The sequence below is a fragment of the Mastigoproctus giganteus genome, chromosome 1 (genome assembly GCF_048544385.1).
Source record: "Mastigoproctus giganteus isolate SK-2022 chromosome 1, ASM4854438v1, whole genome shotgun sequence".
Taxonomy (NCBI): Eukaryota; Metazoa; Arthropoda; class Arachnida; order Uropygi; family Thelyphonidae; genus Mastigoproctus; species Mastigoproctus giganteus.
The window spans coordinates 140,302,471-140,323,904 of record NC_143575.1 but is presented as its reverse complement, the minus strand read 5'-3'; the positions used below and the strand labels follow the sequence as shown (position 1 = coordinate 140,323,904).

At 39.0% G+C, this 21,434-nt stretch overlaps 1 protein-coding gene across 1 annotated transcript in view; it reads left to right on the top strand.

The window, feature by feature from the left end:
* The window catches only part of Frl (formin-like protein), a 708,708-nt gene that overhangs the window by 201,039 nt on the left and 486,235 nt on the right, over positions 1-21,434 (top strand). The window contains exon 8 of the mRNA XM_090382384.1: positions 6,758-6,929. Coding sequence (XP_090238510.1) covers positions 6,758-6,929 — 172 coding nt within the window. The remainder of the gene's footprint in view (positions 1-6,757; positions 6,930-21,434) is intronic.

The following is a 21,434-nucleotide window of genomic DNA, read 5'->3' as shown; positions in this document are numbered from 1 at the left end:
GCCAGCGGGTGGTTGGTAGGTGGAACAGACCTCCATCCCTTGTGGTGGAGGTTGATAGCCTAAATAAGTTTAAGGCTCAGCTGGACAGGTATTTTGAACGAACAGAGGGGTGAAGTGGAAGTTTTTTTTTTTTTTTTTTTTGGCTTATGCTGCATAAGCTTGCTTTCTTGCATCAAATGCCTCTACTAATGCTAATGCTAAAAATGAGAACCTCAGTTGTGGGCATCAAGCATCGTATCGAATAGGCAAGAGGAGGTGACCTGGCTAGGACACATATTGGGCACAAACATCTAACCCATATTTATCTGCTTATGGGGGAAGGTCTGCCTATTTGTACATATTGTCAGACTATACTTATGGTGAAGCATATTCTATTAAATTGTAATCATTACATTAATGTTCGAAACACAATTTTCACATCTTGAAGAACCTTTTATGTTATCTCATCTGATTGGAGACAATGCAAATCTGGCTGAGTTTTTTGCATTCTTGAAGAGACACTATATTATTTAACAGATTTTAACATTTCAACTGCAATACTAAATAGAATCAGGTACAATATGGCCTTAGCAGCCCTTGTGCCAATAAACAATATAACAACAACAACAACTATATCCTGTTGCAGTAGCATACTTTCATTACTGTCATTAACCATCCTGCCAACACTTGTATGATCTGCAGACTTCAACATTAAACCTGATTGCCTTCATCAGTGTCATTGATACATATTGGAAAGAACAATGGGCTCAGCACTGAATTTTTGGGAACTTCACTAATAGCATTATTCCCTGAAGAGCAGTGTCCATTAATAACCATTCTCTATCTTCTACCACTCAACAGTCCCTTTATCTATAGCAGTAACTTGTCCTGAACACTACACTGCCCTAATTTAATCAGAAGTTGTTTTAATCTGCAACAATATCAAATGTTTTCCTGAAGCCCAACTATATGATATCAAAATTATTTTTTTTCAACCACTTACTTTGTTACTCCGTCATAGTATCCAATCAGATTGGTCAGACAATATCACATCTTAAAAAATCCATGTTGTGTCTGATGTATAACTTCACTCCTTTCTAGATGGTTCTGCTTTACTTCTTTAACTCTTCATTATTTTCCCTGAAACAGAATTTAAGTTAACAAACCCGTAATTCCTCATGTTCCCTTCATTCCCCCTTGTGAATTGGGGATAAATTCATACATCTTCAGTCTGTGGAGATTTCACCCTGAATCCAAGGAAGCTCTCATAATTATGGCAAACGGTTTGTTTACTTCCTTAGCTGCCTCCCTTAATATAACTGGATAGATCCCATCCACCCCAGGTGTCTTTTTTATGTTTAACTTCAACAGTTTTTCTTTCACTTTCCTTAAGTTATTACAAAGTTATTTCCTGTTAGATTTTGATAAATTTCTGGCATCCACTTTCTAAAAGAATTCTCACGCGTGAATGTAAATGCAGAATACTTACTCATTTGTCAGCAACTTGAGCAGGATCATCAACAGTTGAACCATCAATATTAAGTGGACTAATGTGATTCATCCCCTTCCTTCTAGTGTTCACATAAGAAAAGAAGTCTTTGCTATTTTCCTTTGGATCCAGTGATTTCCCATAATCTGCCTTTGCTTGCCTAACCTCCTTTATGACTTCATTACAGACTAGTTTATATCTGCCATGGTCTTTTATGTCGCCTGATAATTTCTATGCACCCCATGCATTTCTCCTCTCTGCCACGAGTCTCATTAGTTTACTGACAGCCATTTAGGGCTAAACTTTGAATGGTATTTCTTAATTGAAGAACTAAGTAGCTTTTATGATTATTTTCTTGAATACTTTTCATTTATAAATTTACTGATGATAACATCATCAGCTGGTCCCACTGTGTCAAATTTAAAACTGTCTGAGATACTATAGTCACCTTTATGAAAGCAAAACCTCTTCTCTTTACTCTTGATGGTGGTTACATCTTTAAGTAAATGCCACATCAATACATTATGATCACTTCTACCTAATGGTTATCTGCAGATTCTTAATGCAAGAATAATCACTGCTGGTAATCATATCAAGAGTATTACTCTCTCTCTTGTTGCCTCTCTAATATACTGCCATAGAAAACCATCATACAGTTAATCCACAAAAGTCTTGCTAGTGTGTTGAGTGGCCAACCCACAAGATCCAGTCAGTATCTGGAAAGTTAAAATCCCATTATACACATTCTAATTTACTGGTCCACTCTGTTTTCCTGTACAGTTGTTTTTTGTACTCATCAGGGTCATTAGAGCTATATCACACTCCTCTTATTTTTGCTTTCCTAGTACTTATGTCACACCATACTGACTCAACATGCATGGTCAGCCCATGTGTTTCTGAACTAAGAGCATAACTCCCCCCCCCCCAATCCTTTCTGCCCTTTATGTACACATACTTCCCATACTTCCTAATGTGTACAACTATATCACCTTTTGTGCCCTTAAAAGATGATATCCGCTCTACGTCATCAACCTTTGCCCCTGGCAGACATACCCTGGTCCTGTTCCACCTATCCTTTTTTACAAAGCATGTTTCCCGTTTCCCTGACAATAGAGTCACCAACAACTACTAGTTCCTTTGGGACCAGCGCATTCTGCCTTGGGGGCCGCCGCTGTGTCGTGCGATGACCAAGTGCAAGCTCTGGCATTGGTGTGGGCAGCTGAGAGCTTGATGGGCCCCCTCACTTTTAATCATTCGAGGGCATCCACCCTGTCCTTCAAGCTCTCATATAGGCCCATAACAACGCTGAGTTGTCGCCTGACTTCCTTACACTCCTTGCATCGTGCACAAACAAAGACATCCCCCATGGCAGTATCATGTCCCATACCTGACTGTTCCACAAACATCAAGCAAGTAGTGCATTTTAAAAGGCTGTGATTCAAAGGGCAACTGCCCCCCTCAGGTTCTCCTCTGAGCCACAGCACTCCCATTAGCTTGAGCCTTTTGCTTTGCTGCTCTGGTTTGAGTCATGATTTCGATTTAATTTCAATAAAATTTCAATTTCAGTACAAAATTAAAACCTAAACTTGTATCCCAACACAGTTATAACGCTATATTTATGTTTCAGTATCGAGTGTTATCTACGAAATCCCTTTATATAACTTCCGTATCAAGTTAAGTATTAATTATTTAATTTTCTAATTATTTATGTTACGTAACCTAAGTCGTTATATGTATAGTTAAAAGTACAATTTAATTGACAATGAAGTTCAACAAGATTAATAGATTTTACTGATTAATTGACAATATTATGTACTATACTATACTATATTAAGCTTATGCTATCTAGTTCGAGATATTTTGTATCGCGTTACAATGGCGGCAATTTATGAACGGTCAACACGTGGATTTGATACCCTTACCGATAAAAGTAATACCTACAAAATCTCTATCTAAGTTACTTTAAACAAGTATCGTAAATAGGAATATAAAGCTACTCTAGAAAATAAGTTAATATGCCAATTTAAGCTAATAAAACAGAAATAAATCAGAAAAAACTTCTCTGTTCCAGGAGTGGCAAAAAGCTACATCCGCACAGACTACTCTCATTCTCAAACATCCTGTGTTTGAGATAGTTGGAAGCAAATGTAAAATGGGAGTGGGAGTAATCTACAGGCCAGGTGATTGTGAAGATTATGATGAGAGCCTCTACATGCAAATGGAATTGGCAAGTAAATGTGAATGTCTTATTATGAGGGATTTTAATTTGCCTCTAATTGATTGGAGCAAATGGGAAGGAAACTCCATGTAGGAGGAAGTGAACTTTGAGTTCTATGGTGGACGTTGAAGAGAGAGAGAGAGAGAGAGATAGCAGTAGTTAAAGGCAAAGGAATGGGTTTTAATTTCAGAAAGGGAAATTACGATGCCTTAAGGTGCTACATGGCCTCTATTAACTGGGTAGATATCGCACAGAGAGTGAATACAATTGAATTATATGGTATACCTTTAAAACATTAATCACAGAAGCCTTGAATGCATATATACCATTTAAAAAATACACTATGAGGAGGATTCCAAGTTGGATGAATAATGAAGTAGTCAGATTACTTGAGCAGAAAAAGACAGCATGGAAAAGTTACAATAAAAAGTACTGAAGCCTATAACAGTTACAAAGTGATCTATAATAGTGCCACAGAAAAGGTTAGGCTGGCAAGTTATGAGAAATCACTGGCAAGGAGAGGGGATAAGGAATTCTTCATATTTATAAATGCAAAGAAGAGAAATCAGATCAGATCCTTTTGTAATAGACATGGGATAGTATTAGATACCCCAGCTGATGTTGCAGATGAACTCAACAGTTACTTTGCATCTATATTTACAGAAGAAAAACCCTTTATGTCAATGAGAAATATGGGAGCGAAGTTGAAAAATATGTAATTAATGATATCAAAAATTCACGTGATTATTTTAATGAAAAAACTATCGCTCCTAAAGGCCAGTAAGGCTCCTGGGATTGATGGCATATACCCTATAATCTTAAGGGAGGCGGCAAGTGAGTGCATTAAACCATTGGGGCTAATTATGAGAGTATCACTAGACTCAGGAGAGATTCCGTTGGATTGGAAAAGTGCCAATGTATCTTCAATACATAAGGGTGGTTCTAAGAGTGAAGTGGGAAATTACCAACCTGTCAGTCTAGCTTCACTAGTAGGGAAAATCATGGAGGCAATGAATAAGGGTAGGATACAGGATCATTTAGATAGAAATAGAATTTTGAAGGATACTCAGCATGGTTTTGTAAAGGGAAAATCATGTTTAACGGATCTGGTTAGCTATTTTGACAGGATCACTCATGAGCTGGGTTTAGTGAATAATTTCGACATTGTTTATTTGGATTTCAGCAAAGCATTTGACTCAATCTCACATGGGTGGTTACTTTATAAGCTAGAACAGGTTGGAATTACCGGAAAAATCCTTAGATGGATAGCAAGGTGGATTAGGGCAGGAGGCAAAGGGTTGTTATAAATGTTTATTCCTCAGATTGGGTTGATATAAGAAGTGGGGTTCCCCAATAATCAGTATTAGGACCACTGTTGTTTTTTGATTTTCATAAATGACAGCACCTCCATAGCCAGGTGAGCAGGAGCAGCAGTGCGTAGCACACGCTTCTTGATTAGACCAGTGTTTGAGCCCGTGACCACCAAATACGGAGGATGCGGAAAGGTCAGGGAATGACCACCGCATATCCCGGAGCATTAGCAACTAAGGCTCCTAAAAACCAAATAACAACAAATATCATAAATGACATTGATGAAGGGATAGAGCGCATGATGTCTAAATTTGCAAATGTTGTAAAGATTAGTAGAGTAGTTAATGATCACCCCAAGCAGAGCTTCTTCAGAGTGACCTAGATAGACTTCGAGGATGGTCAGAAAAATGGCAGCTAAGCTTTAATCCTGCAAAGTGTAAGGTTTTACACCTAGAGGAACAGTAAACCCAAAATAACTTATACACTTAGTGGAGTTGAACTAAAGCCAGTAGTGGAGTAAAGGGACTTGGGTGTTGCGATACGGTCAGACATGAAGTTCTAGCATTGTAGACAGGTTGCAAGGAAGGCCCATGGTGTCCCATCGATGATTTATTGAACAATTGCTAATAGAGATAAAGACATCATAATCCCATTATATAAGGCTATTGTTAGACCACACTTGGAATACGGTGTTCAGGTACGGAGACCACACCTAAAGAAAGACATTGAGCTTTTTGAAATGGTCCAAAGACGGGTAATTTGCCTGGTGAATTTGGCAAAAGGGAAATCCATATGACGAAAGGCTTCGAATATGTGGGTTGCAGAGCTTGGAAACTAGGCACCTTAGAGGAGACTTGATTGAGGTGTTTAAGGCTCTGAGAGGCATAAGTGAAATCAATCAATGAGGAGTTTCATGATTATAAATGATTCTAGAGCTAGGGGGAAAATTCACGTTACGGGGGGAAATATTTAGACTAGATTGCAGGAAGTTTTATTTTAGCCAAATTATAAATTACTGGAATAAGTTACCTACATGGGTAGTTGAGGCTGACAGTTTGGGGAAATTGAAAGGTCAGCTGTATAGTTGACTTATGGGAGGAGGGAAATGCATAAGTTGCCTATTTCCTTTTCACCATGTGGCCATTGCTAATACTAATATTAATATGTCTCAACATCCAGATAACCTGGAGCATCTCGTTGATAATGTTCATATTGTGTTTTTTTTTTTTTTTTTTTTTTTTGCCTCCAAATAATTACACTGTTACAGTTCACATTCAAGGCTTGTTATTGTTTGCCAAATGGTGAAAATTAAGCTATATATCTTTGCCATCTTCTTCAAATTCAAATTATGGACAGATTTATCTCAGAGAATGAATCCACTTTTATGCCAGTTTTTAAATTGTATTTACAAGAAAAGAAACTTATATATTAAATTATATTTATTAGCAACTTATTTATTAACTAATGATTAAATTTGCAGATGAACTGAAAATATTCTATATAATATAAAAAGAAAAATAATTGTGAAGTTCACAAAGAAACATTAATGCATTGAAAACCCATTGATTTGTTTTCAGTATAATAATCTGTATTTAGATTCACTGTTTCAAGTTAATATTAGTTTTGTAGGTTGTTTCTAAAAGATTTTTAAATTAATTTAAGAATATTATTGTTCCTTAGTAGTAAAAATTACTCTGCATAATTTTAAAATGAATTATATGAATTAAAATGAACTAATTAATTTTTTTTTTTTTTATCAGGACAAAAGCTCTTGTGCTTGAGTTGCTTGCCGCAATTTGTCTTGTGAAAGGTGGTCATCAAATTATTTTGACAGCATTTGATAACTTTAAGGAAGTTTGTGTTGAAAGAAGACGCTTTGAAACATTAATGGAATATTTTATAAACTATGAAGTGTTCAACATTGACTTTATGGTAAGTACAGTGCCAATTATGATAATATGAACACATGGTATTCTGAAAATCCACTAATCTGGATTAGAGTCTGGTTTAATCCCCCCCCCCCCAATAATTAATCTTTAAAATTTTTCTTTGTGCTATTGTTACAGAGGTCAAGGGAGGCTGCAATCTTGTATTGATTGCAGCCTCCAGGGTTACCCCTAATCCGCTGTAGCATCTGTAGGTTATTTATAGCCGGCAAGTGTGTGTGTTGTGATGGTTGTTGTTTGCTGGCCCTGGAGTCTTAGTAGCCGGAAGGCAGGGAGCAAGCTACCTGTGTCCCGACTCCCATCCCTAGCCACGTGGAGGCGCTCCAGGAACTATCTAAATTACACTAAGTGGGATTCCAATAAGTGGAATCCCGGTTATAATAAATAAGGAATGGGGATGAGAAAGTGGGAGAAAAGAAAGTAGAAGAAGAAAAGAGAGCAAAACACTCTCTCAGGAAAAAGAAGAAATAGGAAAGAGGAACACACTAGTTGGAAAATCTAACAAGCGAGAGAGCTTGAAGAGGTAAAATTTTGAAGCCTGAAGGCTTGTAATTTTGAAAGAAAGATTCCCCTAGCCGGGAAGGAAGCCCAACCTGCACCGACAAGGGGAGAAAGAAAAGTCTCAAGGAAAGAACATAGGTAATGTACAAGTGGCTATTAGATAGCCACTTAAAAGAATAAATTAAGATAAATAATAAATACTTATGTCACCGATATGAAACATAGCAAATTAACAAATTACACTGCATAAGCAGAGAGTAAAATATACAATATTTACAAAATAAGTAATTAAAATCTTAGCTGAAAAACCAGTCAACCAAGAAATTAACAAAAATAGTCAACCAGAAGAAACGCAAAAACATATATACAAAACACAAAGAGACAATTAATTACAAGCAACAATAATCCAACAAACAGAACTCACCCAAGGCAAAACTAATAAGTACCGTACAAATAAATTAGTTAACCGAATCAAAAGCAATTCTAAATTTAAATCTAAGTATAACAAATCAAAATCAAAATAATAAGTTAAGTATTAAACAATAATTAATGAATATGCAGAGAAAATATCTCTGCACAAAGTAATCTAATCTATATACATATGTACATAATCAGCAAGTGCAAAGCTGCTACACAAGCTGCGAAAAACAAAACTCTCAAATAACAAGACACGCAGTATTAACAATAATGCATAGGTAAGCATTAAAAAACAACTCAACCTGCAGGGCTGAACAAAAGCTAAAACTATACATTTCCACTGCAACTGGCAGTAGAAAAGAAAATTATAGCAAGACTGGAGGAGGAGAACAATGCCTCCAACCAGTCATCCAAAAAAGCAATTGGATCTGAGGGTGGGGAGAGGTCCATCCCACCCCTCAGAACCAAAAACTAATTTACAATTAAAAATGCTAGACCAAGAACTATATGGTACTAGCAAAAATCCAACTGATTGCAGCTGCAATCAGGCAGGAAAGAAAAATACAACAAATAATCAGCCTCGCAGGAAAACAAAATTAAATCAAAACACAAACAGCAAGAGAAGCAGCCAGCAACTCCAACAGTAAAACAGTCTAGACAGGAAAACCATCTCATTCATCCAGAACAGCCAAGAGATGGTTGGATCTCAGGGAGCAGGGAGAGGTCCACCCCACTCCTCAGAGCTAAACAGACAACACAAGAAGAGAAAAACTGTCTCTTCAACATAATCATGAGCTAACTACACAAGTAATGTACAATATAAACACTTAAGATTAACAACTGCTGATTCAAAAACACAGTAAAATCAGTTACTCTCAATTTTGAGAGCAAACAGCAAATCAAACAAAAGCACCATGATATTAACAAGATAATTACAGTATTTACAAAATACATACAGAGGTCAGAGAGTACAGAGTATTTTTTGGGTCTAACGGCACCAGGGATTTACCCCATCTCCGCGTATGTTCTTTGTATCGAGGACAGTACGCTGTCAAGGCCAGAGGTTTAAAAGTGTGTGGATCATGTATTGTGTAATATGTTGTGCCCCTTGTTCCTCTGGCTTGTTAGCCGCCAGCCCCAGATGGGACCTGTCGTTTACGTACTCCGCCATGTGGAGGCCAGCCAGGTGTTCCCTTAAAGTTTGCTCTGGCAGGTCCTACCACCTATTTTCCTGAGATTTCAGTGGCTAGGACCTTAAAAAAAAAAAAAAAAAAAAAAAATCTTTTCTTTTGGGCACAGATGGTACATTACACGCAACTTAGAGGGGCTATAAGGGATACGCGCTGGAGGTAATAATATTTCCTAATAGGTCGGGCATGAATTTTGGTGTTTTAAATTTGGACGTGTGGGGCAGGCGCTGTTGTAAAGAGATGGGAGGGGAGGCGGAAGACTGGGGAGTTGGAAATTGGAAGTAAGGGGTCTATAGGGAAGATGACCCCTGTTGAAATAGTGGGGCATGCCCATGCCCCACCAGAGGAGAAAGAGGGATGGCAGGAGGGGGAGGAGACAGCAGGCCGTCCCCTACCCCCCCTGCCAGGGAAAGAGGAGTAAAAAGCAGGCTAAACAGAGCCGGGGCGCTATATGGCATCATAAGATGCAATCTTCAAGGTCCGAGTCCAAGTTTCAATCTTCGTCTTTGCATTGATCCAGTGGAGGTCCAAGTCCAGAAGTCAGGTCCAGTTTGTTACGTTCATGTGTTTTATCTACTTCAGGTGGTCACTATTTCAGAGTTTCGCAGTCATCTCAGGTAGTTACGTTTGTGTTTTCAAAAGTTAGTGATGATGTGGCATGGATCTTTGTCTTTCAAAGAGTTTGCGGGCAAAGATGGTGAAAGTCCGGTAATTATCTTCCTCTTGCAATATTATTTCTTCTCGGTTTTTTAGCAAGGAGTTGATGCGTGTATATAGCTGACATCTGAGGTCCTCGTAGTTGTCACAGTCATGGATAAGATGTTCCCATGTTTCCTCCTGACCGCAGTTACAGCTCGGGTTGTCAGAGATTCCCAGTTCATGGAGTTTTCCTCTGAAGGAGCCGTGTCCTGTAAGAAGGAAGGTGGTGTGCAAGCCAGGGGAAAACCAAGACGGAAAAATAGGATATACCCTGCTGACATCGGGTATAAATTTTTTGGTGACTTGACCTTTTGTGGTAAGACTCCATCTATTTTGCCAGATAGATTGCAGGTGTTCCGTTAACCTATTATTTTCTGAGGATTTGCTTTTCTGTGGATCTGTTGTGTAGCCTAAATAAGTTGTGGTTCTTCCTTTTGTATGTTGGTGTAGCAGCCCAGGACCTGGAGCGCATGGGTGCTCACCGTGCAGCAGGCTCTAGTTGTTGTCAATAGTAAGGATCGGCGGATCGACTCCAGCTTTTTCTTGTTGACTGCTGTGTTTGCTTTCTGATACCAGGCACCTGCACCATAGGAAAGGATAGGGATGAAGAGAGCTTTGTATAGAAGAGAAAGGGCCCTCTTCTTTAGTCCCCAGTCCCTCCTGGTGATTTTGGTTATCAGGGCCGAGAGCCTTCTTGTTTTCGTTCTGAGATAACAGAGATGAGATGTGAAGTTCAAGTTTCGGTCTAGTGTTATTCCTAAGTATTTTAGTTCCTATTTGAGTTTGATGGTCGCTCCATTTATTTTGATTAGTGGAGGTCTACCAGGGTCAAGGTGACCCCTGAGGAGTATTGAGTTTGTTTTTTCGGTTGAGATCGTTAGAAGATTCCTCTTGGCCCAATCCTGTAGCATCTGTGTGGCATGATTTCCTATGGCCTCCAGTTGAGCCCTGCTGTCTGCTTGAAGCATCATAATCAGATCATCAGCGTATGCCTGTGTAATGACATTTGGAACATCCAGGTTTAAAAACTCATCAAGCACCAGGTTCCACAGGAGCGGCCCCAGGACGGATCCCTGGGGGCAGCCCCTGCAAACCAGTCTGGATGCAGAGGTAAAGGGAGTGCTGACAGTGATTCTTCGGTTTTCCAGGTAAGATTTCATGCAGCGAAATAGATTTGATGGGATTTCAGCCCGTCGGAGCCTGGCTAGAACACTGGGCCACCAGAGGGAGTCAAAGGCTCCAGCGAAGTCAATTGAGATGAGGAGGAAATATTTCTTGTTACAGTTTCTGTCTGCATCGATGATTCTCTTGAAGGCATCAGTGGTGGAGCATCCCCTCCTGAAACCAAATTGGTTTCTTGACATCAATCGAGCATTCTGGTAACGGTTTTCAATTCTGTGGTAGATGAGTCGCTCAAAGAGCTTGCTCAGCGTCGACAGCAGAGCGATAGGCCTGTATGAGCCTGGCAAGTCCTGGGGTTTAGTGGGGTTTTTCAGGATAAGTCTGACTCGGGCTGTCTTCCACGAAGTTGGAAAGAAACCCTCTGTGAGGCATTGATTTGCTAGGTTTAATATAGTATCCGGTATAATTTCCACTGCCTTTTTTAGTTTTTCCGGCTCTATTTGATCTTCGCCGGGAGTTTTCCTGTTTTGCATTTTGGCTGCAGCTATGTTGAGTTCTGTTATCGTGAAAGGGGGCTCCACTGTCTGGGTGGAGTATTTATCATTCTCCTCGCAGAGAGTTCTCTGTTCATGCGTGTGTGGAATTGTTGAAGGTAGGAGGATATGGTCCAATATATTATTAATGGAGGAGTGCCAGGATCTAGTGTATGTCCCTTGAGGTGTCAAGGTGGCAGCAACGACTTCTCCCCTGGGGAATTTACTTGTGATTTTATATGCCAATCCCCAGGGGTCTGCATTTCCCACTGTGGATACAAAGTCTTCCCAGGAGTGTCTCTTTCTTGTTTTAATTTGAGCTGTATATTGGTTCCTGACCTCCCGGTATTGCTGTCTGAGTATGTCAACCTCTGCTTGGGGCCAAGATCTGCGTGCCCTTTGGAACCTTTTTCGGGCATTATTCACTCGCTGTCTTATTGCCTGGAGTTCTGGTGACCACCAGTGGACCACTTTGGGAACGGGCTTCTTCTTCCTGATGGCCATGTTTGCTGCTTCAGTTATAAGCTGCGTTACTTTTTGTTGGTGTTGGTCTGGATTGAGATATTTTGGGTCGAAATTCCTGGCTTTTTCCATCAATGTTTGTTGGAATAAGTTCCAGTCTGCTTTTTGGATGGCGTATCTTGGCGAGAGGAATCTAGGTGGATACTGTGCTACGAGGGAGTGGTGGAGGTCAAAGGTTAGGACTCTGTGGTCCGAGGTAGTCCAGTGTTCTTGTACCACCCAGGGGGAGAGATGCCCACCAATCGACCGAGTGGCCAGAGTTACATCTGTATTTGCCTCCCATAGTGCGCTGGAGAAAGTTGATGGTTGATTAGGTCTATTCAGAACTGCTAGATTACTGTTGGAGATGTAATCCTCCAGGCGCTGACCATTTCTGGCACCCCCACGGTCTGGTCTTTCACAGTGCCAAGCAGGGGATCTGCAGTTGGCGTCCATTCCTACTATGAGTTTGGCATTCTGCATTTGTAGTTGGATATTTTGCAAATATCTTGTCACGGGCAATATATCTTCTCCCGGACGGGCATATATAGAGGTGACATAAAATTCCCCTAACGGTGAGGCTATATGGGCACATACGGCCCAGTTTGTACATAGGTCTTAGATCTTGGTTACCGTGAGGTCAGGATTCCGGACAGCGATGGCAGCCCACGGGTTGTCTCCATCAACTTGTACGATCTTGTAATGTAGGGGGTAGCCTTTTACTTCTTTGTTGTAGGTGTAAGGCTCCTGTAGCATTAGTACGTCATAATTTTCTTCCATGGCTTTTTTAGCCATTTGTGCGGCAACAGCCTTAGATCTCTGGGCATTGTGCTGTGCGAATTTAATCTTTGTTTGATTATAGTGATTCCTGTTATTCCTCATAGTCGGTTCTGTTCTGTTGTGCACTCTTAGCCTCTATGTAGATTGGACACATATTATCCTGTAGTGAGTGATCAAATGGCAGCTTCGTTTCTTTACAATTCACACAGATTGCAGGTTCTGCTTTCCTGGGGCAAAATGCAAATTCATGTCCAATGTCTGCACAATGACCACAGGTAGGCTATGTTTGCTTACAGGTGTGGGTCGTGTGACCAAAGCGGCAGCACCTGTAGCATTTGGGAACAGCCACATGCTCACGAAAACGATGGCTGCCCCAGTTTATATAGATTCTTGATTGTTGGCTCAAAGATTTCCAGGCCGCTGCTGAGAGCTCTATGATCCAATTTATGGCATTTCCGTTTCTGGATTTAGTTTTATATTTCGGCATAATGTGTTGCCCTGATTCTTCCTCCATGAGTGTCTGCTTCAAGTTTTTGCAGTATATTTCCTCTGTTAATTCTTCTGGTGTTGTCTCTTTATCTACATCAAATACAATGATGCTTGGCCCTTTCCGTCTAGGAGGCTCTGCTAGAAGTCCCAGCGTTGAAATTTTGGGGTTGGTGATTAGCATTAGCATTAGTAGAGGCATTTGATGCAAGAAAGCAAGCTTATGCAGCATCAGCCAAAAAAAAAAAAAAAAACCCACTTCCACTTCACCCCTCTGTTCGTTCAAAATACCTGTCCAGCTGAGCCTTAAACTTATTTAGGCTATCAACCTCCACCACAAGGGATGGAAGTCTGTTCCACCAACCAACCACCCACAGATTATACCTTTTATGTCCTCCGCAGTTTCAGTCTCAATTAACACCCCCTACGTTTCTTGTTTTCCGAATAGATCTAATCTTAGTGTGCTTGAAGTCACCTTCAGTTTTTCTACTATTGTTTGTTTTACTTCTTCACTGGTCTTGTGTGTTTCTGTAGAGGCTGGTTTTAGTACAACTAGGTGCTGTTTTGGTATGAGGGTTTTTCTCTGGGCTGTTGTGGTTCGGTTTGTAATGGTACTTTCATTTGGCTTGTTTAGGTTGGTCCTCAGTGCTTGGGAGTAGGTAGGGACGCGCTGTAGCATTGCCTTTGCCCTACTGTTTTGATAGACTAGAAGTTTGGCCAAGGCAACCTCTTTTTCCAAGTTGGTCTGGACTAGGATTGTCTCCATTTTCATCCATAATCCCACTGTTTCCCCCCGGAGTGCAGTCGTAATCCTATTATGTTGATCTTTAAATAGGCTTTCTAGGGTAGTCCTTAGAATAAGAGACTGCTCCAGTGCAGTGCCTTCAGGCCGTCTGGGGTCCAGTGGGGTTTCTTGTTTTTCCTGCCCTTTTTCTGTCACATTTTCTTGTTGGGAGATAGCCTGCTCCGTTTTGTCTTTGTTCTCGCTTTTGGAGCGGGTTTTCATCTCCGATCTGGGAGTTGTGGATTGCTTGCCCTTTCTCTTCGCTGTAGATGCTGTGTTAGAGTACTGTCCAAATCTTCGTTATTCTCTATAAGTATTGGGTCATCGTTATTTATAGCCTTTTTCAGAGGCGTACTTGGATTTTTCGATTTTACGGCCAGGTCCGGATTATCAGGATTGTTTCGGTTTATCGGTTCCATATTTTCCCCGGATGAAGAGTTCTGAACGGCAGCTACTGAATTGCTTAGCTGCAGGAGTGTAATGCTTAGTGCAGATTCTGTTTTATGCTTGTTGACCTAAGCTTGCCGGGTGGGAGGGGGGAAGATTCAACCCTAATCAGCAAAATACCTGGATGTTGTGCTTAGTTTATTATTCGTTCTGGGAGGTCAGCACTGTGCACATAATTATATATATTCTCAATATCATGATGTAGTGAAATTACCTGACTTTTATTAATGTTTTGGATATAGAATGTTTTGGATATAGATGTCTTGTAGCAAGTAACTCACACTAACGGTCACTCAGACAAGGTCCGACCAATCAGGGCTCGACCGTGTGGTGTACAACTGTCTTTGTTTATCAGGCACCAAATTAAAATTAGACAGAAAACCAGTAAAATATCTGATATTCATCATGCAAAAACATATGTGGCTATAAAGCTGTTCATTTGCAATTCCCGATAGTTGATATCATCATTTAAGCGATATTTGCGGTACCGATAGCTTTAACAAAGTTCAACTTAATATACAATGCGAAGTTGCCATGTTCTAGCCCAGCGAGATCAATGCTAATGAAAAGTGACCATAATTATCGTTTACCTTGGCCGATCTTCACGAAGTTGATGTCTGTGGACACATCTTGAGAAGAGGAACTTGACGGACACAAAGTAGAGCAAAATGTGACACTTTAAACTACTCAAATCACGACAAATAGGGGAGCACCAAAACTGTGCGTCTGACCAGTAATTGGACAGCGCCCTCTCCCCTCTCCATATTAAAGGAGGTGGCAAAGGAAGTAAGCAAACCCTTAGCCATAATTGTTAGAGCATCCTTAGATCCAGGGGAGGTCTCCACGGACTGGAGATGTGCAAAAGTATCCCCAATTCACGGAGGGGGGATCGAAGGGTGACACGAGTAATTACAGACCAGTTAATTTAACTTCTGTTCCAGGTAAAATAATGGAGTCACTGGTTAAAGATGCTTTGCAGGATCATCTAGACAAGACTGCAGCAATAATTCAGACACAGCATGGGTTTGTTAAGGGAAAGTCTTGTCTGAGAAATCTGGATTTCTTAGATTTCAGGAAAGCTTTTGACACTGTTGCGCATGGAAGACTACTTTACAAATTGGAGCAGAATGGTATTAAGGGTAAGTTGGACAATGGATGGTGGTAATCACTGGGTGCTGCTCTTCGTGGACTAATGTTATTAGTGGAGTTCCACAGGGTTCGGTGTTGGGTCCACTGTTGTTTTGTATATATATCAATGGTATTGATGAAGGTATATCTCAGGCTTAGTGTCAAAGTTTGCAGATGATACAAAGGTTGGTAGGGTTGTTAATGACAGTGTGCTACTGCAACAGGATCTAGAAAATTTGGGCAGATGGGCTGAGAAGTGGCAACTGAAGTTTAACATTGACAAATGCAAAATACTGCATATGGGTAGAAGTGACCCCAGAGAAATGTACCAACTATGTGGTACTACACTTAATGTGGTAGAAAATGAAATAGGCCTGGAAGTAATTGTGCAGTCAGATATGAAGTTTTCTGAGGAATGCAGACAGGCTGCCAGGGCAGGTCATGGGGTTTTGTCAATGATATACAGGAATTTTGCTAGCAGGGAAAAGGAGGTGATTGTCCCTCTGTATAAGGCAATGGTGAGGCCACACCTTGAGTACTGTACACACGTCTGGAGGCCTCATTTTAAGAAGGATGTAGATTTGCTTGAGCTTGTACAGAGAAGGGAACAAGATTGGTGAAGGGAATGAAAAAAATTAGAGTTTGTAAAAGAGAGGCTTAAGTTCTGCAAATTGCAGCAGCTGGAGACTAGGCACCTGTGAGGTGTATGATTGAGGTGTATAAGGCCTTGAATTGGTTGAGCATGCTGAATTCTGATGGGATTCTTCCACTTGTTCAGATTACGAAACTAAGGGGACATAAATTCAAATTGAGGAAGGACAGATGTAGAATAGATGTGTGGAAATTTGCCTTTAGCCAGTGGGTGGTTAATTGCCGGAACAAACTTCCATCTGTCATTGTGGAAGTTGATAGGTTAAATAAATTTAAGGAGGAACTGGACAAGCATTTAGAGGGAATTGTTTTGTGATTTTTTTATTTTGGCTGATTTTGACACTACTACTGCACAGTGGAATAAATATTTTCTCATGCTCAATCAAAAAAAGCTTCAGCTCTGGGAAATTTCTTTTAACAATAGAAGGTAACCGTTGCAAGCTAAGAAAATTCTAGATAGTCAGCAATGTAAAAAGACTGTTGACTTTTTTGTCTGCAGTTGTTAATAATTCTTCTAAATCACTTGAGCAGAAGAGCGAGTTATTAGTAGTTGAATTCATTGCTGTCATCAGTTTTGTTGTGGGTTTCATTACTCATTTATAGTACAGAACTCTCTCTCTCTCACTCACTGACTCAGAGAATTGTGATATTTTAAAAGTGTCTTAATTCAGGAGAAGCTGTAATGAAATTGCAGCTGAATTCAATAAGACATTTTTTTGGCAATATTGGATATTCTTCTCCATTGACAGTATAGTGGTTTCACTACTCTCATTTGTTTGGAAAGATCTGGGTTCAAATGGTATTGATGACTGGAGGAATTTCTAAAGTACTCTTTGATTGAAAGGCTTGAATTAGCTGATCTCAGGTAGAAGGAGTAGGGTTTCCCTCTGAGTTATTCAGAAAATTTCAGCTTGCACCACATGCAAGTCAGCCTGTTAACAAACACTCCTGTGGATACAAGTTTGGGTTATGCCTGGGGATTGTTAAAGTAAAAATAATAATATCACTGTTGGATAAATAGTGACAAAAAAAGGTTGGGGAGTAGGCCCTCGGTGAATATCCTATTGTGGAAATTGCCTTATACACCTTATACCTGGTTCCTTCAAGAGCAGTTGCGCTAATGTCTTGGGTAATTTTGTTTTATGTGTTAGTACAAAATCTTTTTATTCACAAATTTCAAAAGTGACAATTTGTAGGCTATTGATGAGTGGTTAAGCAAATTTAAAAAACAAATTAAATTAAATTTATTGAATAAGGTATTTCTCCATAAGCAGTGGAAATATTTCTAGTAATATTGCCCCATAAAACCTTTTTAGTGTAAATTTATTCAAAAGGTAATTGAATTGGATGTGTGAGTCCTGAACAGATTTTCACTGCTGTTTGATAGTTTCTCATTTTAGAGAGGTTTATCAAAGGAAACTAGTCCATAAAAATGAAGATCCAGCAGGTTATAAAATAAGCAAAGAATGGGCGATTTTGCGGCCTGCAAAACCACATTCATTTTGTGAATTCCACCAGAAGCCACAAATTATATTTCTTTGCAATATACATAATTATAATTTGTGGCTTTACATTTATTGTTGACAGGAAAATCAAAATAATCCCATAAGCTTTCAAAAACTACTCACTTCTTCATCTTTACAAAGGCCCCAAGGTAAATAGAGAATTGTTTTACACTGAATTTGTTCCATCTGTAAAAAGACATCTAATGGAAATGATAATGCCAGAATAAGCTTAGCTAATTCTTGATGGTACATCAAATATCCAGATGTAGATGAATTGTTAAGTTGATAAGCAACCATTGTTTTTTTTCTTCTGAGCTGCATTCTTCTAATGCAGCTCTCAGACTAAAATGTGATTCAGATGATCAACACAAGGAACTGTGAATCTTCTTATCCACGTAGTAGTGCACACTGGACATATTATAAATACATTAAAAAGAATAACTTTAAATAACAAGTCAGAAGGTTGCTTCACATCACATGAACCTGAATTATACGATTTCATATTTTAATTTTTTTAGTGGGGGAACCTCCCACACCCCCTTTAATATTTTATTTGTTTCAATTATTTTTTTTTAAATTTTTTTTATTTTGGAGGTGTGTGGCATGAAGGGAAAGTTACTGCTATGTGCAAAGGGATAGTTGTGTGGGCAAAGACTGGTTCAAAAGATGTACAAAAATTATATTATATTATTTTATTATCTAAAAACAAATTAATAACAAAACCATCATTTATATATTTTATTATAAACAACATTGATTGTCCAATTTGTTTGTTTTTTTGTTTTTTGATTCTTTTTCTGGTAATACAAAGAGATTTTTAGCTGCCTTCACTCTACTTAAAGCAACATACAATTGTCCATGCGAAAAACATGGTGATGTTAAGTCAACATCAACCTTAGATAATGTTTGACCCTGACTTTTGTTTATTTTCATATTAAAAGCCAATTTCACAGGAAACTGTTTGTTGAAAAACAAAGTTATATTCCCCTTCGTTGAATACATATCAATCCGTGGAATATATGCTTTTGATCCAGCTCTGTCACCTGTGATGTGTTCACTAACCAAACATTTCTTCCTTATTTCCACCACATGTAGTCTTGTACCACTGCAAATTCCGTTTTTTATATCTAATTTTCTTAAAACCATAACAATTGCATTAACCTTTAATAGTAATTTATGCAGAGGTAAACCTGAAGGCTCCAGAGAATAATGTATTTCTAAGTTGTATTCTTTATACAACTCTGTATTGTTACAGAATTGTATTTTTTAGCATTGCAACTATCTGGCATAATTTGGTCTGATGAATAAACTATTTTAAATTCTCCTGGAATAATTTTGGATAACATTTTTTCATTCAGTGACTTAACAGTATTATTTGTTGCAGCTAAAATTGCACATTGAAACCTAATTCTTAAATAATTTTTTACAATTAAAAAACTATGCCTCACACTATGTATGTAGTTTAAATTATGGGTAAACTATGGTGTATCTATGCCGATATTATATAGTTAATTTAAACCCTTATCATATTATGTCTCGCGCATTGATACTTCAAATATATAATTTTTTTATATAGGAAAATTTAAAGGTAGTAAAAAATTAGAGTTCGTAAAAGTTAATGTATCCATCCTTATTGCACTGTCTGTATATATAAAAGCGTCTTTCAGACAGACCTGTCAATTACTTTGTTTAGTATGATGCAATAGCAGAAAGCAAAAAGTGTGCATGTGTAAAAGCACTATTTTCCAAACTCTCTGATTGAAGAATACAATGAAAAGTTTGCTCATTTTGAGAAATATGATCTCACACTGAAACTAGCTTTTCAACTACACCTGATGTCTCCAAAGCACCTGATGAAATTACAGATGAAATTGATTGAACTCTCAGAAGATAATATTCTGAAGTCTGTTTGATGCAAAGAAGGATCCTCTTCAAATATGGAAAAAGTGCTGTTGAATACCCACATGTACATCAACATGCTCGTTGAATGCTATCTTGTTTTGGCACAATCTACTGTTGTTAATCAATATTTTCATATATGACACAAGTAAAAACAAACTTGAGATCACAGATATTCACTTTGAGGACCAATTAAAACTATGCTGGGTGATATTGGAACCAAATATCAGACTACTATCTGGCATTAAGCGGTATCAAAAAAGTTATTAAATGGTTTGTTGTCTAAGTTTGTCTATTTTTAGTTGTGTTATCATCTTTGCTGAACACATAAATGTCTTTGCTAATTTCTTTTTTAAAATTCCTCATACAATAACAGGCTGTAATTAAAATTATAATTATGCCTACAGAAATATAATTTTTTTTTGTATATATTTAATTCTCGGCATGCAGCCTAATAGTATCTTGGTTAAATAAAATATGACCTTCCAATGTAAAAAGGTTCCCCACCCCTGTACTAACCCAGTGTTACTCCCAATTCACAGCAATAAAGGAGGCAAAAAAGGAGGAAAAATGTCGAAATCAGATTCTGAGATTTAGGATCTGCAACCTGGGGTCATTCTGAAATCCACCTGCACCTACTAATGCAGATGAAGACATTGCCTTTAAACTGGGCCCTGAATCTAAAAGAAAGCCAAGGAAAGCCCAGAGAGTGCCCTCATGATCTCCAACAACCTCTCAACACAGAAGTGAGATAAATTAAGTAATCAGGAATCGCAGATTGAAGCAATAAGTCAAGACCAACATATCCCTGAGAGTAAAAATACATATGAACACATCATGTGTTCATATGAAGCATTCACTCCCAATAGCAGGTGACCTGAATGTGCCAGTTCCTCACTACAAGGAAGCCAGGGATGAGTTTCATTGCTTCTGCTATCCCTTGGATTGACCACATTGCACCCCCCCCTCCCAGCACAAGTGAAACTGAAAATCTTGATTGAAACTTCCATAATATGGATAAAATCATTCTCCAAACCATTGATTTTTGCCAGTTCACTTCCAGTCACCCTGTATATCCTTGGAAACTGCAGTGGCAACAAGAAGAAACAAACGAACCCAGTTTCCACAAAGTTCATAAAGCCCAATACAAACATAGGAATCCTAAAATCACAGGACTGGAGGGCAGTCTCCAAAGGCTCTGTTGAGGAAAAATGAAAATGCATCTCACAACATGTCAGAGCAATTGCATTAGTGGTGGGCTTCAAAACAGATCAAATCCTATCAGTGGACCAAACTTTGGTTCACAAAAACCATCTTAAACCTTTTTTTCAGCAGTGTGCCTACACAATCTTACAGAAGTCACTGACCCTTGCTAACTCTGTCAAATACAAAAAAGCAAGAACACTCATACATGCTAAGAGATGAGCTGATCAACGATTTCTTATTTGGAAGGCTTGCCAGCTCAAAGAGAATTGTGCCCAAGTCAGGTTTTGACTGTTCTCTGGATCAGAATGTGCTTCTAGTTTGGGTGAATCCCACCTTTCTGGAGTTGGCTTGCAATACCCCCTGCTGTAATGGTGAATTTATCCTGGTAAATAATAAAATTCTGCTTTCTTCTATCAGACTGACCAAACAGGATCTTGTGTGTTCAATAAGCAACCTGCCAAGCAGATGCACTGTCGGATTTGATGGATTTCCTTTATTCATGGTAAAAATTTGCAGCCCATTCATACTTGATCCCCCCCCCCCAACAGATGTTGATGGATTTCCTTTATTCATGGTAAAAATTTGCAGCCCATTCATACTTGATCCCCCCCCCCCAACAGGATTCTCACATCTGCAACTATA